This window comes from Nymphalis io, chromosome 14 (genome assembly GCF_905147045.1).
Source record: "Nymphalis io chromosome 14, ilAglIoxx1.1, whole genome shotgun sequence".
Classification (NCBI taxonomy): domain Eukaryota; kingdom Metazoa; phylum Arthropoda; class Insecta; order Lepidoptera; family Nymphalidae; genus Nymphalis; species Nymphalis io.
In genome coordinates this window covers 8,335,910-8,348,452 of record NC_065901.1, presented here as the reverse complement: position 1 = coordinate 8,348,452, position 12,543 = coordinate 8,335,910, and the positions used below count along the sequence as shown (strand labels likewise).

General features: G+C 33.1%; 1 protein-coding gene across 1 annotated transcript; it reads right to left on the bottom strand.

Annotated features, from left to right (window-relative positions):
* Positions 1–1,962: 1,962 nt before the first annotated feature.
* On the bottom strand, positions 1,963–3,951 carry LOC126773177 (phosphomevalonate kinase). The gene is made up of 3 exons (XM_050493899.1): positions 3,757–3,951; positions 3,374–3,570; positions 1,963–3,070 (listed from the first exon to the last, which is right to left on the bottom strand). The coding sequence occupies exons 1-3, from the start codon at positions 3,834–3,836 to the stop codon at positions 2,787–2,789; spliced, it is 561 nt and encodes a 186-aa protein (XP_050349856.1). The 5' UTR covers positions 3,837–3,951; the 3' UTR covers positions 1,963–2,786.
* Between the last annotated feature and the right edge of the window lie 8,592 nt (positions 3,952–12,543).

Genomic DNA, 12,543 nt, shown 5'->3' with positions numbered 1-12,543 from the left:
CGATGAGATAAATAATAATGCAAAGGAAAACAAATCGCTGGAATAAAAACAATCGACATATTAGATAATTTAAACAATAAGGCAACGCCTAAACTTATTATCATTCAATATTTAGTACTAAAAAATGATGATACCGTATGAGTACCATAATGCTTTAAACACTAATCTGCTTAACATAGTTCCGGGTTCTCATGGTGAATATTTGGATTTAGTCAGTAGCACTATACATATGGTAAGTATGTTAAAAATACCCAAATAATATCCGCTAAATTAACAAATTTCATCCGCCCCTTATATATAAGTACCTACGTTTAAAATATTTATCTACAAGTGGATCTTCAAGAACCTCGATCCGATTACAATTTTAAGAAATCGGGTCGGATTAACAATAACCCTCGAGCTAAGTTGAAATTTTAATTTTTTCGTACACGTTATAGATCTACGTTTAAAACCTGTCCAAATTAGTTTAAACATCGAACCGAATGAAACAAATTAATTATGAAGTTTCTTGGTAACGTAGTCGTATATGTTGAGAAAACAGTTATGTTAACTTATAAATTATTTTATAATACTTATAATAAATAATTATAATAAATAATTTTACAGTATTTTAAAAAAAATGATTAATGAAATAACTATATTTAAGCAATCAAACATTAAGACAGAATGTTTTCTTAAAAAATGAAAATAGTTCGTGTAGTTCCTAATTACAAGAGGACGTTAAATTAATTAATTTGAATATTTTAACAAATAATACCTAAAGCATTGCTATTCGCAGACGACATCAAAATCGACAAATATTTCAAATGTCGGCTATAAATTTGATTTTATTAATGCTTCGTAGTAAGACAAATACTTTAACCTCTCTCACACTAATTAAGTAAACTCTCCAACAATAATTAAGTAAGTTATTCGAGATTTGTGGATTCTTTTGGAATCGCTTGCGCCTCGAGGCATTATTGCCTCCCTAGCAGAATCCTTACTACCTCTACAATGAGCCGCCAATTGCCGTTGCCGGGTATAGCACTGAGTCACGTGATCACTCCCGCCTTGCTTTGCAATACTGGTAGTCACCGAAACAACCAAGCTCTGAGAGTAAGGGCTTCATCCAGCGATCACGTGTAGACGAATCGTCACCAAAATCATTAAGGCTGTCCTAGGTAGGTAGAGGACCCAAGATACACTTCCTATTTTTGTACGAAGACTGATTGAGTGTATGGCAACGAGCCTTGATAATTCGTTAATCAGTCATTAACCTACAAGTCATCCAGAAAAAATACATTTCTGCGAGCACCTCGGTCTTGAGTTCCGAAGCGAAGTCTCCAATAGCGGTCTGTATTACTATGAGAGTGCGTTTACCAATATGCTTGCCCAGTACATTGCTATGAATTGCACTGTAACGGCGCATAAACGTCAACAATAATATTAGGAGCCGTATCAATTTGCGTCATTGGTCAATACAAAGTTATTTATAAAACATGAAAAAACAGACAAATAATCAATGAGTCAGAATTATTTCAAGCCGATTGATGCATAAAATTACTTCTCATTATGTAAATAATCTAATAAAAATAAAATATAAGCTCTTTGAATAATCTCGAATCATCCCTAAATTTAAAATATTTTCGTTTTATTAGTTCATTGAGTTCTTATTTATGGTCGGCTTTTATGGCAATTACCGAGCATTTTACTCACTTTTATAAATATGAACTCATTAAAAAATAACAATTTTTCAAATGTAAGTTTCTTGTATGTTTTAAAAAAAACTTTAAATTTTCCGTAAAAACTAGTAAACTATAAATAATTTGTAATAACGATATTAAGCAATGCTTTATACATGTTTATTTAAAACCAGACACAACAGAAAATATACTTAATAATAAATTTAAATCTTGAATAAAATAAAGATCTGATTGAGACTATCTATAATAAATAATTTAAGAAAAAAACAAAATCCTGAAATCTATCTACAAGGTAACTAATCATAAAAAGTATGTTATTCAATATTAAGATTCATCATTAATCAATTTTTAATATAATTACTTGCTAAAAAACATACAGATGCCTCAATATATTTGACAAATATACATCACACTTGATAGTCTACTCGAGTCCAACGATGTGATAACCATATACTGGTCACCCCTTGCCAATTTAAATAAGATATTTCATAATTTAAATTATATAATCTTTCTGTACAAACAATTGAATAATTAAGTAATATAACATTGATAAGTTAAAGACTATTCATTATTCAGATTAGCTTCTTTTTATTAGAACTTTTCAATATTCAGGTGAAATATGTTTTGACTCGAGAGTCGGGTGCATGACAGTCGCCCCACTCTCAAGGCAGTGTTAAGTTGAATTCATTTCAGATTAAACATACAAAACTACACTTAGTTACACATTTGCATGTAAACATATTAGGCAATATAACTGTGTGTGACATACAATTATTGAAGGTTAGGGTAAAACTTCAACAAACAATAATTAATAAGACAGTAGGAAACTGATATTGTCCCATCAAACAAAATTTTTAAATACATTATAATTTAGTTTTAATATGTGTAATAGTTTTAAGACACAAAAGTCTATTGTTTTTTTATTATATTAGCACTTTGCTTATTAACTCCCTGTAAATCATGTATTATAAATATAAAACACTTCAGTCTTTTTAATTCTATAGAAGATATAATTAAAGTTATTTTATTTTAGCAATAAAAATACTACCACCATAATATCCATGTACTTAAGAGAACCAAAACCTCTTTATAAGTAAGCCATGATCATAAGCTATTTATTAATGCCATAACACTAGTCAACTGATTATCTAAAGTCTGTCTTTCTTTACCATTATCAATAATAAGATCCCATTCATCATAATCATCCAATCCACACTCTGAAACAACATCGTCAACACCACTCTTAAACTTGAATCCTCTCTCTATTCTTGTTTCTTCATCGGCTGTCAATCTAATTGTCTTTATTAAAAGCCCATAATTTTCCTTAAACCATTGTATGTCAGTTGGCCGTCGAATATCACTGACAATCCATATGGGTTTGTCTGTTGCTGAAAATTTAATTTTACAGTTAATTAACACAAATTAACAACATAAGAAATAATCATTTTATGAGAACATTAATTATAGCTTGTGGTGTATCTATAAATAAATTTGAAACTATTTAAAACTATTTTAAAAGTTTCAAGGGAAAATAGATATTTTCTGAACATATTTTATTTTAAACATAAATGATTTTTTTTATTTATCTTTAAGGATTTAATGTGACATTAGTATGCTTTGATTTAACCCACAATTTACTAAGGAAATCTCAAGACAAATTTATCATAAGAAAACATAAAACATTTATTTACCATTTTGACAAGCTTGTCTACAAAAACATCCATAATCTTGTTCTCTCATCTCATCACTCCATTTGATCATATCTAGTCTGTATTGTTCCTTGTACTCACCATCACTTAGTAACTCATCTAAGTTTAAGCACTTCTCTTTAGCCCAGTGACTTTTAATTGGTTGTGATATTTTTATAATTTCACACTTATCACCAAGTCTAAAAGTCAATTTTACTTATTGTATAACAGTAACAGTAAATAATTTATTCATGAACCCCAATGAAGTCCAGTTACATGTCTACTTTACTATAAGATCATAATTAATATTTTTATACAATGCTAGAACAAAAATTTCAAGGAATAGGGTATTTAGGTTTTATAAATTAAAGTAATAAATATATTACCTTGTTTTTAAATGATCTGTTAAAAAGTCTTTACCGCATTTCCTTTTACCACTAAATAATAAAATTACTTTTGGAGTCATTATTTATGTGAAAATATAAAAAATAAAAGCAAATAAGGTATATTCTATTATTTCATATTTATTGAAAAAATACAACAATATTAGTAGTTATTTTTTATACAAGTCATACAACCTCTTTTTAATGTTTTTTTAAGTTTTTTAACACAATATACCATAAACAGAGAAACTCAAATTGAAGTGCCAATCGTTAAACTACAAGTTATACCACAGAGTAAATAACCATTACGTTTTATATTATTTTAGTTATACACTATTTTTATCTACAAAAATGCATAGAACAAAATAATTTTAATCAAAGATAGAACATGTGTAGATATACATTAAGTACTGTGATAAACTTGCAGAACACTTTATCCCAAACATTTTTTATCAACAAAAACATTATCATAATGATATACATTATATATACCTAGTTATTTTTACGCAGAGATTAGTAAAAAACAAAAAAAACTTTTCTTTTTACATTATTGGTATTATATTTATGTAAAATGTAGATTTTGTTATAAGCAAATAACATTCTTTATAATTAAAATGATTATAATGCCATCTTTATTTTCTTTTTAGAACTGTTACTAAACGTCATTTATGTTTTCAAGACTTTCTCAAAAGGTGGCGCGATCTTTGTTCAAATACTAATTTATAGATGGCGTTGCAATTTAAATATTGTGACGATAATTTCGTCGTCGTCTGGTTGTAATATTAAGCTTTTTTAATGAAATAAACTAGGTGGCGCAAGATACTTAAGCTTTTTATAAAAATAATAAAAGTCGTAATTATTGGAACAAGATATATCATATTTTACTTTATTTGTCAATTGCGGGGAACCTCCAAAGGAAGTTTCCTTACTCTTTGATGGGGAGAAAAATTTGACGATTTTTACGTCTCTTTTTTAATAACGTAAAATGTTCTTGAATTGATAACATTTTAATAAGTATTTTTTAAACACAACATAATAAGTATGTACTATTCTTATATTATTAACATTTGCTTACATTACATTTTTAACTAAAACATTTAAATCTGTCTTTTAATGAGAATAAGTAGATAATGAGTTTATCTATCCTTAGGGGTGATTGTCACCGGAAATAAAATAAATATATAGGTAGCTACATATTATATTTTTATACAATAATAAGTATTATATTATAGTACCTGTTACATTAACAGTGAAAAAAGCTTAAAATTCTTACATGGATATTACTTTATTCAACCACAACAAAATATCTACCCTATATTTGAATTCGATATGGGACGTATCGTATCGCCCACACTGCATTATTATATTCACCATAACACATAACTATAAATAAAATCGTGCCGACACGAAAAAATGGCGTTATTTGAATGCCGGACGATAATTTAAATGTAGCAACAACCGCTTTTAGCTTACAACCTTAATTGACTTAAAAATGCTTATCAATACGCGATGCTTAAAAAATTATAAACACAAAAAAGTTTATACAAATATAAACCATAATAGGAAGGCATTCGACTTAAATTTAAATTTTCACCTGTTTAAACATAATTCCTTTAGCAATACGGACGAAGTTCGAAGCACGATGCACGCTCACGACTTTCTGAACGACTCCGGACATGACATTCCACGTTTCGTTGTAGATTAGAATGGGATGGATAGCGAGCCACCCGCCGAAAAAAACGAGACAAGCAACCGCGGAACAGTCCACGTGGACTGCTTAATATCAACACAGGAGCAACGACCAATGGAAAACGGTACCACTAATGTATTTCTCACCTCCGCACTCACACCCAGGTCGCCTGCTGTTTTTGAATTATTTATACGATTCTCAACTTTCCGTGGCTCGCCTAGGGTTTCAAGTTTCGCGATCGTGTCTACGCGGTCGTTTTCGAAATGACTTATGGCATCCTGCTGATGTCATTTTCGTACGTAAGGCTAGTAAATAAGGCAGATTGTCGCTCGCAAAGTGCTCTGCGGCTCTTGAATTTAAAACGATTCCCAAGAACACGGGCGCAAGTTGATGAAGGTTGGAAGAGGCCGCGGTGCAAACTGCATCGTCTCGTCACAACGGCTCCCGCCCCCCGGCTCACCCCGCTATGCTCTCCTGCCTTTATTGTAGTAAGTTCAGCGTATACGGTACGTGTGTGTATGGCTGTTCCGAGTCAACTGTTGTGCTGAGGCACGACATTTTCATAGCTCTACGAGGTGCATGCGGCCGCGGCATTCGATGTTTGCAATATATTGCTGTTGCAATATTACGCTTTTTGTTTGTTCAGTGTGGGCGTCTTACCAGCAGATCACCGAGAAAATAAACACCAATCCACTCATATACCAAATAAAATATTTGTTTAGTTTGAATAATATGTATAGGCAGATCCACTTCTATCTACCTACATAAACTTTACAAGCATTAAAATAAATATAAGTTTATAGATACGTAACTATGAAATTAAATAAAAAATATAGGATATGATTACGTATTAAACTTATGAAATAGCTTAATCTTGGTGCTTTATTACGTTAATAGAGGAGACAGAGGACAAAGCATATTCTTTTATAAAAACAATTTAACTTCTTTAAGAGGAAAAAATAACAAACGAGCGGTAATAAAGTGGGGTCCTTTGAACACGTCTACTAGATCGTGATTATAGGTATTTTTGATTCAATGAAAGGGATCGTTGGGGTAGCGACGGAAATATTAGGGCGCCCCTTGCTCACGTGACGGTCCTAAAGGGCCAGTCGTGTCACTGCGCTCTATTTGCTTATTAAACTCGTTAAGCGGTGTCAGATTTTTGAGTCACGATTGTACTTGTATAACAACGTCATTTTTAATAAGTAATTGTTTACGTTATGGTACGAATAAACTTACTTCCTTTATTTATTATGAGCGGTATTGTACATTTTAAATTAAATAATTATTGTATTCTGTTACTAAAATAAACTTTTAAATGTTAAGAAGAACCCACTTAATATTCTTTGCGATTCTAGTCTATTCTAGGCAAGGCGAAGTAGCCTGTTCCAAGCTCCCTTAATGTCAAATTTGATTACGATCGGTTCTGTATTTTGGGTGGGATAAGGTAACAAAGAGAAAGAAAAGCTATTTTCGCATTTAATGTAGGTAGGTATTGTCAGTTATATAATTTACAGTAGGTAAATAAATAGCTGGCTAAATCGCGCTAACTAACAATAGTTGTTCACATATACGCTTAGGTAGGCTTATTAAAGAAAAATATTTACAAAATATTATCACAAAGTTAAAATTAAGAAAGAACTTGTAACAAGTTAATATAAAATGTTACCTGCCTATATGTTGCCGACTTAAATTTAATTAAGAAAAAATTTAGGGCACCATTAAATGGGTAATATTCTAAATCCAAAAGACAGACACATAAAAACTAAACATACCATAGTATTTTTTTTTAATATTTATACCTATTTGTAAATATACTTAAATATATTAAACAACGTGCGCGCAAGTCTCTGTTATTTGTTTAAGCAATGCAAAAATACACGAAGGGCTGTTTTGTTTGAACACATGCGGCAAGCGAGTCCGGTCCTGTGTAAATTCACTTATCTGACCCTAACACAAATAATATTTAAAAAATGAGACACAAAGAAATAAATGATTAAAGAAAATGTGATAAATTATGTTTCATTATCTATCACTATCAATTTTTAGGAAAGTCTAATTATCTTCTTCATTGATTACGTGAATTTTAATTACAATATAATGTTCAATAAATAATATAACCACCGTAAAAGCCTAGAGCCAAATGTGTCTCAAAAATAAAACCAGACGTAAGATAAACGCATGAGTTACAAACGAAAAACAATTCTTAAATCACTATTCAATATCAATTTAAAATGAAATACTTCACCAACCTCGTGAAGAGGACAAACTGAAACTAAATACACTCCTACTTTAATATAATTTGACGGGAAGTGAAACGTTGTTAATGGTATCTAGCCGAATTTGATCCGACGAAGCGGCGCGGATAAATGAGAAAAATCAGTACCAACGTCCCTTGGAGAGTTAGGGGACTTACGACAGGGGTGCAATACGTAAACTAATGAACTTAATTTCTTGCTCGAATACGAGATTCAGGGGCTTAATGTATATATAGGGACAATAATAAAATAATTACATTGAAATCGGCGTATGATATGTTTCAATAAAATGGCTTAAGCTATTAATAATTAATTGTGTTTTCTATATTCATGTTATTTTTTTATTTTCAATACGACATGTCCAAACTACCCAAATTAGACGTGAGAATATTAATAAAAACGTGTATCTATAAATTTAAACAAATTGCGTTAAAACATTTTAAAAGGTTATTTCATATTCAAATCAAATCAAAAAAAATCAGCGGTGTCAAATTTATTACATCCGCTATAAGCCCGCAATCGAAGAGCGAGCATCTCGCGCTAGCGTACACGGCTATCAATATGTTTTCATCCGTCATACAGCGACGCGCGTGTCGGACACACCGCACGACGCTCACATTATTCAACACAAACAAAAAGGGAATAAATGCTGGAATAAAATACTTTTAATTTCCCCGGGCGCCGCTAATCGGGCAACGGCGATGGAGGGCGCCAAATCGCCCTTTTTATTTTACTGCATGAACGCAAATCCGGCGGGAAAACGAAGAGGACGAGAGCGGGGTGCGGGAGAGACGGGGGTGCGGTCACGCGCACGGAATTAGCGCTCCCCTCTCCGCCCCCACCCCGGCCCGCACTTGACCCGCGCGAGGTGTCACCGAGCACGTTACCTACCCGCAAAAAATGGGGGTGAGCCGCTACCGCGCTCCGACGCCCTCGCCACTCGCCACTCTACAACAGGGAGCACGGATTTTGTTTTTAATTTATTACGATTGTTTCGATAACCTTAACGTGCGCCACTTAACCTACATACCTAGTGAGTACAATCCAGCGATTCCTATCAAATTAAACGCAAAAATAACTTAGGTACCTATTACTAGTTACCTATTACTAAATTTTCTACTACAATTAACCTTCGTATAATCTCTAAATGTGCTTCCGTTGGGCGCACATTTATTAAATTAAAGCCACTAATTGACACGCAAAACAACTCGTGTAAACCACAAATAGTGATATTCCTTAGCTTCAGACTTAAACAATGACTCATATTGAACTCATAGCCGCCGCGTAAAAACGAATACTGAAACTATTTATTTTCCATAATCATACTATATTTTATCCTAAAAATATAATATTCATAATCATAATAAAAAATATATTAAAAGTAATTGCTTTAAATATTTGTATACCTATATTTATGTGTATATACTTTATCTAAAGAAGAAGGGATGAATATCAATTTCGAAGTCGATAGTCAACGAATAAAAGTGGTGCAATCAAACCCATTCAACATGGATGAAGCCATGAACAAAACTAGACATCAACTAAGTTGTTATTACGTTTGAACTTTTACTATTTTAACGTTCAGTTCTTTCGATCTTATTATTGTTGGATTTCGTGTTCTCATTGTGGAAGTTTGAATAAAAGTTTGTGTGTTTTATTGCAAAAGTAAATCATCTTCGCTCAGAAACGCTGAGCTGACATTACGTAGTTTTGCAGTAACTCCAGACTTTGTTTAGCTATTACTCACATCGCATAAAGTGCACCGCATATGTCTCCGTCGGACAAGTATCGGTTTGTTTTGCAAATACTATTTTCTTGTTTAAAACAACGATGCATATTTGTTTAAGGAAACATGAGAAATCAATTAATGTTTTCAGTATGTATGTACCCACCTAATAATATTTTTATCAATTGTTAATTTTCCTGTTTTGTACAAAGTATGTGTATCCAAATATAATTTGTTTTTTAGATGTTGCCACGCATGACGAAATACTCCAGTGTTAATGTGCTAGTAAAGTTTACGACTCTTATGACAAGTATAAGAGCGCTCTATGCGTCATTAGGCACATGTAATTCGGATGCCATGTGAAGAAGTTGGCTTTATAAATTGAACAAACAGCTCAATTGTTGGCTCGACGATACGTCGCTCGTAGCTCCTTGCTCTTCAACAGCCCGAGACAATAAAGCTCAGGCGACAATTGCGTACAATTGACACAGTTGCAGTCCCATACTTGCCACTTATGTACATATATCTAGACACTTGAGGACGCAATGTTAAATTTTAACAGTGTTCTAAAACTGTTAATCAGACAGAGCTGTTTGTCTAAACGAGAAGTTTTTAATTGTCGTAATTATGTGTATTATATAATTACTAAAATATCGACTGCATGTCACCCATACCTATGTACGTACTAATTACTATTCCTTATGAATGTATTAGGTAGGTACTGTTATATTAAGAAGTCAATTTCTTATTTTTATCATTGCCTTAAAGAGTAAAACTAAATGTAATATATGTATTACATTTAGTTTTATGCAAGGCGAAGGCGGCTAGTGCAGAACATTCTTCTCGACTGTACTGGCCGTCGTTGCGTTTGGACTCTACTACCACTTACCATCAGGTGGAGTAGAGTCATTTGCCCTCCCGGCGCATATAAAAAAAATATAAATAATAATTTTTATTAAAAATTTGAGAATTAAATTATTAAATAGCCATTCAATTAAATAACACAAACGCAATTTTCTAATTAGTTTTTGTTTCTTAGTCGGCAACATTTAAAGTACGAGTAAGTAGTCATTTGTTACCCTAAATGATTAAAAGCAGGTAAGTGAATGTCACACCTGCGCGGATAATAAACGTGAGCGCAGCAAGCTTTATTGTGGTCGCGAGTTCAACCGATTAATGGCTAGATTGAGTAAATCCATAATGTTTAAATGTTTAGTATTTTTATTAAATTTATTAATAAGAAACGGTCAACTTTCTGATCTGAGTTAAATAATTATCTTTAGTAACAGCCTGTAAATGTCCCACTGCTGGGCTAAGGCCTCCTCTCCCTTTTTGAGGAGAAGGTTAGGAGTTAATTATCTTTAGTAATTTAATAAAAACGGTCAGAAATATGATTTTATTTTTTTGTCTATATTAAATAGGTTAAATAAGATAAAAATTTCCCGAAAACCATAACTTTCTATCTAAATATTGAACATTTCTTGAAAATAAAAGTCGATTGTCCATTTATTAGCTGTAACAATTTGTGAAAATAGTGTATCAAATAACTTGTGTGTCATGGTGTATTTGCGGTCAGTTATGGGAAAGCGTTGCATGAGATCTTTCAAATGTAGTCACGGTGGATACTTAGCTCTATCAGTTCAGAATCATTTCAGCTATCTATTAGACAAACGCGGCTCTTTACTTGTACTTGTTCTACTTTAGTTTCAAAAAGATAAGTAATCACTTAAGTTAAACTTAAGTCATACTGAACATGTGTTAGTATCATATTACAATTACGGACGTTATTATCAATATTAAAAAAGTTAGTTTTTTATATTATATGTAGGTGAACGGGCAAATGGGCCACCTGAGATTAAGTGGACACCACCGCGCCACCAACCTTGAGAACGAGGATGTTATGTCCCTTGTGTCTGCAATGACACTGGCTCACTCACCTTTCAACCCGGAATGCAACAATACTAAGTGTTGCTGCTTAGCAGCATAATATCTAACAAGTGGGTGGTACCACAATCTACCCAGACGGGCTTACACAAACTCCTAACACCACTTCAATGTCATCATTTATTATATTAGTATTTCAATGTCATCGTTTTTATTATTTACTTGTATAAGAAAATTTAATGTCTCTATTTAAACTGATACAGCTATTAATTAATAGTAAACGCACGTAGAATTAAACTAACTTTTATCATATTTTTTTGATTTACGCAACATAAATAATTTTCATAATTGGTTACATCCTCAGTATTGGTGCTCGATAATTAGAACATTAATTTAACTGCTTATTAAAATGTCTAAACGAGTTCGACACTCGAGTTTCGAAGTGCGAATGTTATTTAATGTTATTGAAAAACACGTTTCACACTATTATGTTTCATCCATGATTATGTGTTATAATGACACACGTCCATTAGTAGGACCAACAATATATAGTATGTACTTGCGCCTTCAAGCGCACTCGTAAATTGATAAGGCGTAAAGTGACTAGTCCGTTCGAGATGTGAGCCTAGATATAAGTCAGCAGGACTGTCAAGTGGAGTAGAACTCGCCGCTAGTTGATACCGCTCTCGCCCCCCGAGAGATGTCGCTAGGTTTCGCGCGCTGCTCAGCCGCTAGTAAAAATACGTGCGGGTATTTCCTGTCCCCGCGGCTACGAGGGCGGAGGGGGCGATAAATAACTCAGTTTGCGGCGTGTGGGTGCGGGGCGCGCGGGGAGAGGGGTCGCAGCGTTATTTGTAGGGCTCGCGTGTGAATTATTCGTGGGTTCACGCGCGCTGTTTGCCCGCCGTCTTGTGGAGTGGTGCGCGCCGACCCTCGTTAATGAAATTTCATATCGTTCGCCCGCCGCGTCTCGTTCTATTGTCGCTGCTCACTAGTCTCAAACTGTTGCCAGTCGCTCACTACCCTATTCTCTGCCTATTGAATAAGCCGAATTGTTACACTTGACTGTGGAACTGTGGAGAAAGACTATTATGTTTGTTCAACTTGAATAGAAATTAGGCGGCGATTGTTACTTATGAAACAGTAAGCAAGTAGGTTAAACGGATAGTGCGTACAAAATTATTCTTACTTTATGATTTCATCATTAAATGGGCTTCGGGCTTAGCGGGCTT

What these genes read in the sequence shown, in the direction of transcription:
- LOC126773177 (XM_050493899.1), bottom strand. Translation starts at nt 3,836, where the DNA reads ATGACTCCAAAAGTAATTTTATTATTTAGTGGTAAAAGGAAATGCGGT. An exon ending in ACAGATCATTTAAAAACAAG is followed by an intron (nt 3,571 to 3,756) that starts GTAATATATTTA and finishes ATTGACTTTTAG; the next exon opens with ACTTGGTGATAAGTGTGAAA. An exon ending in TAGACAAGCTTGTCAAAATG is followed by an intron (nt 3,071 to 3,373) that starts GTAAATAAATGT and finishes TTAAATTTTCAG; the next exon opens with CAACAGACAAACCCATATGG.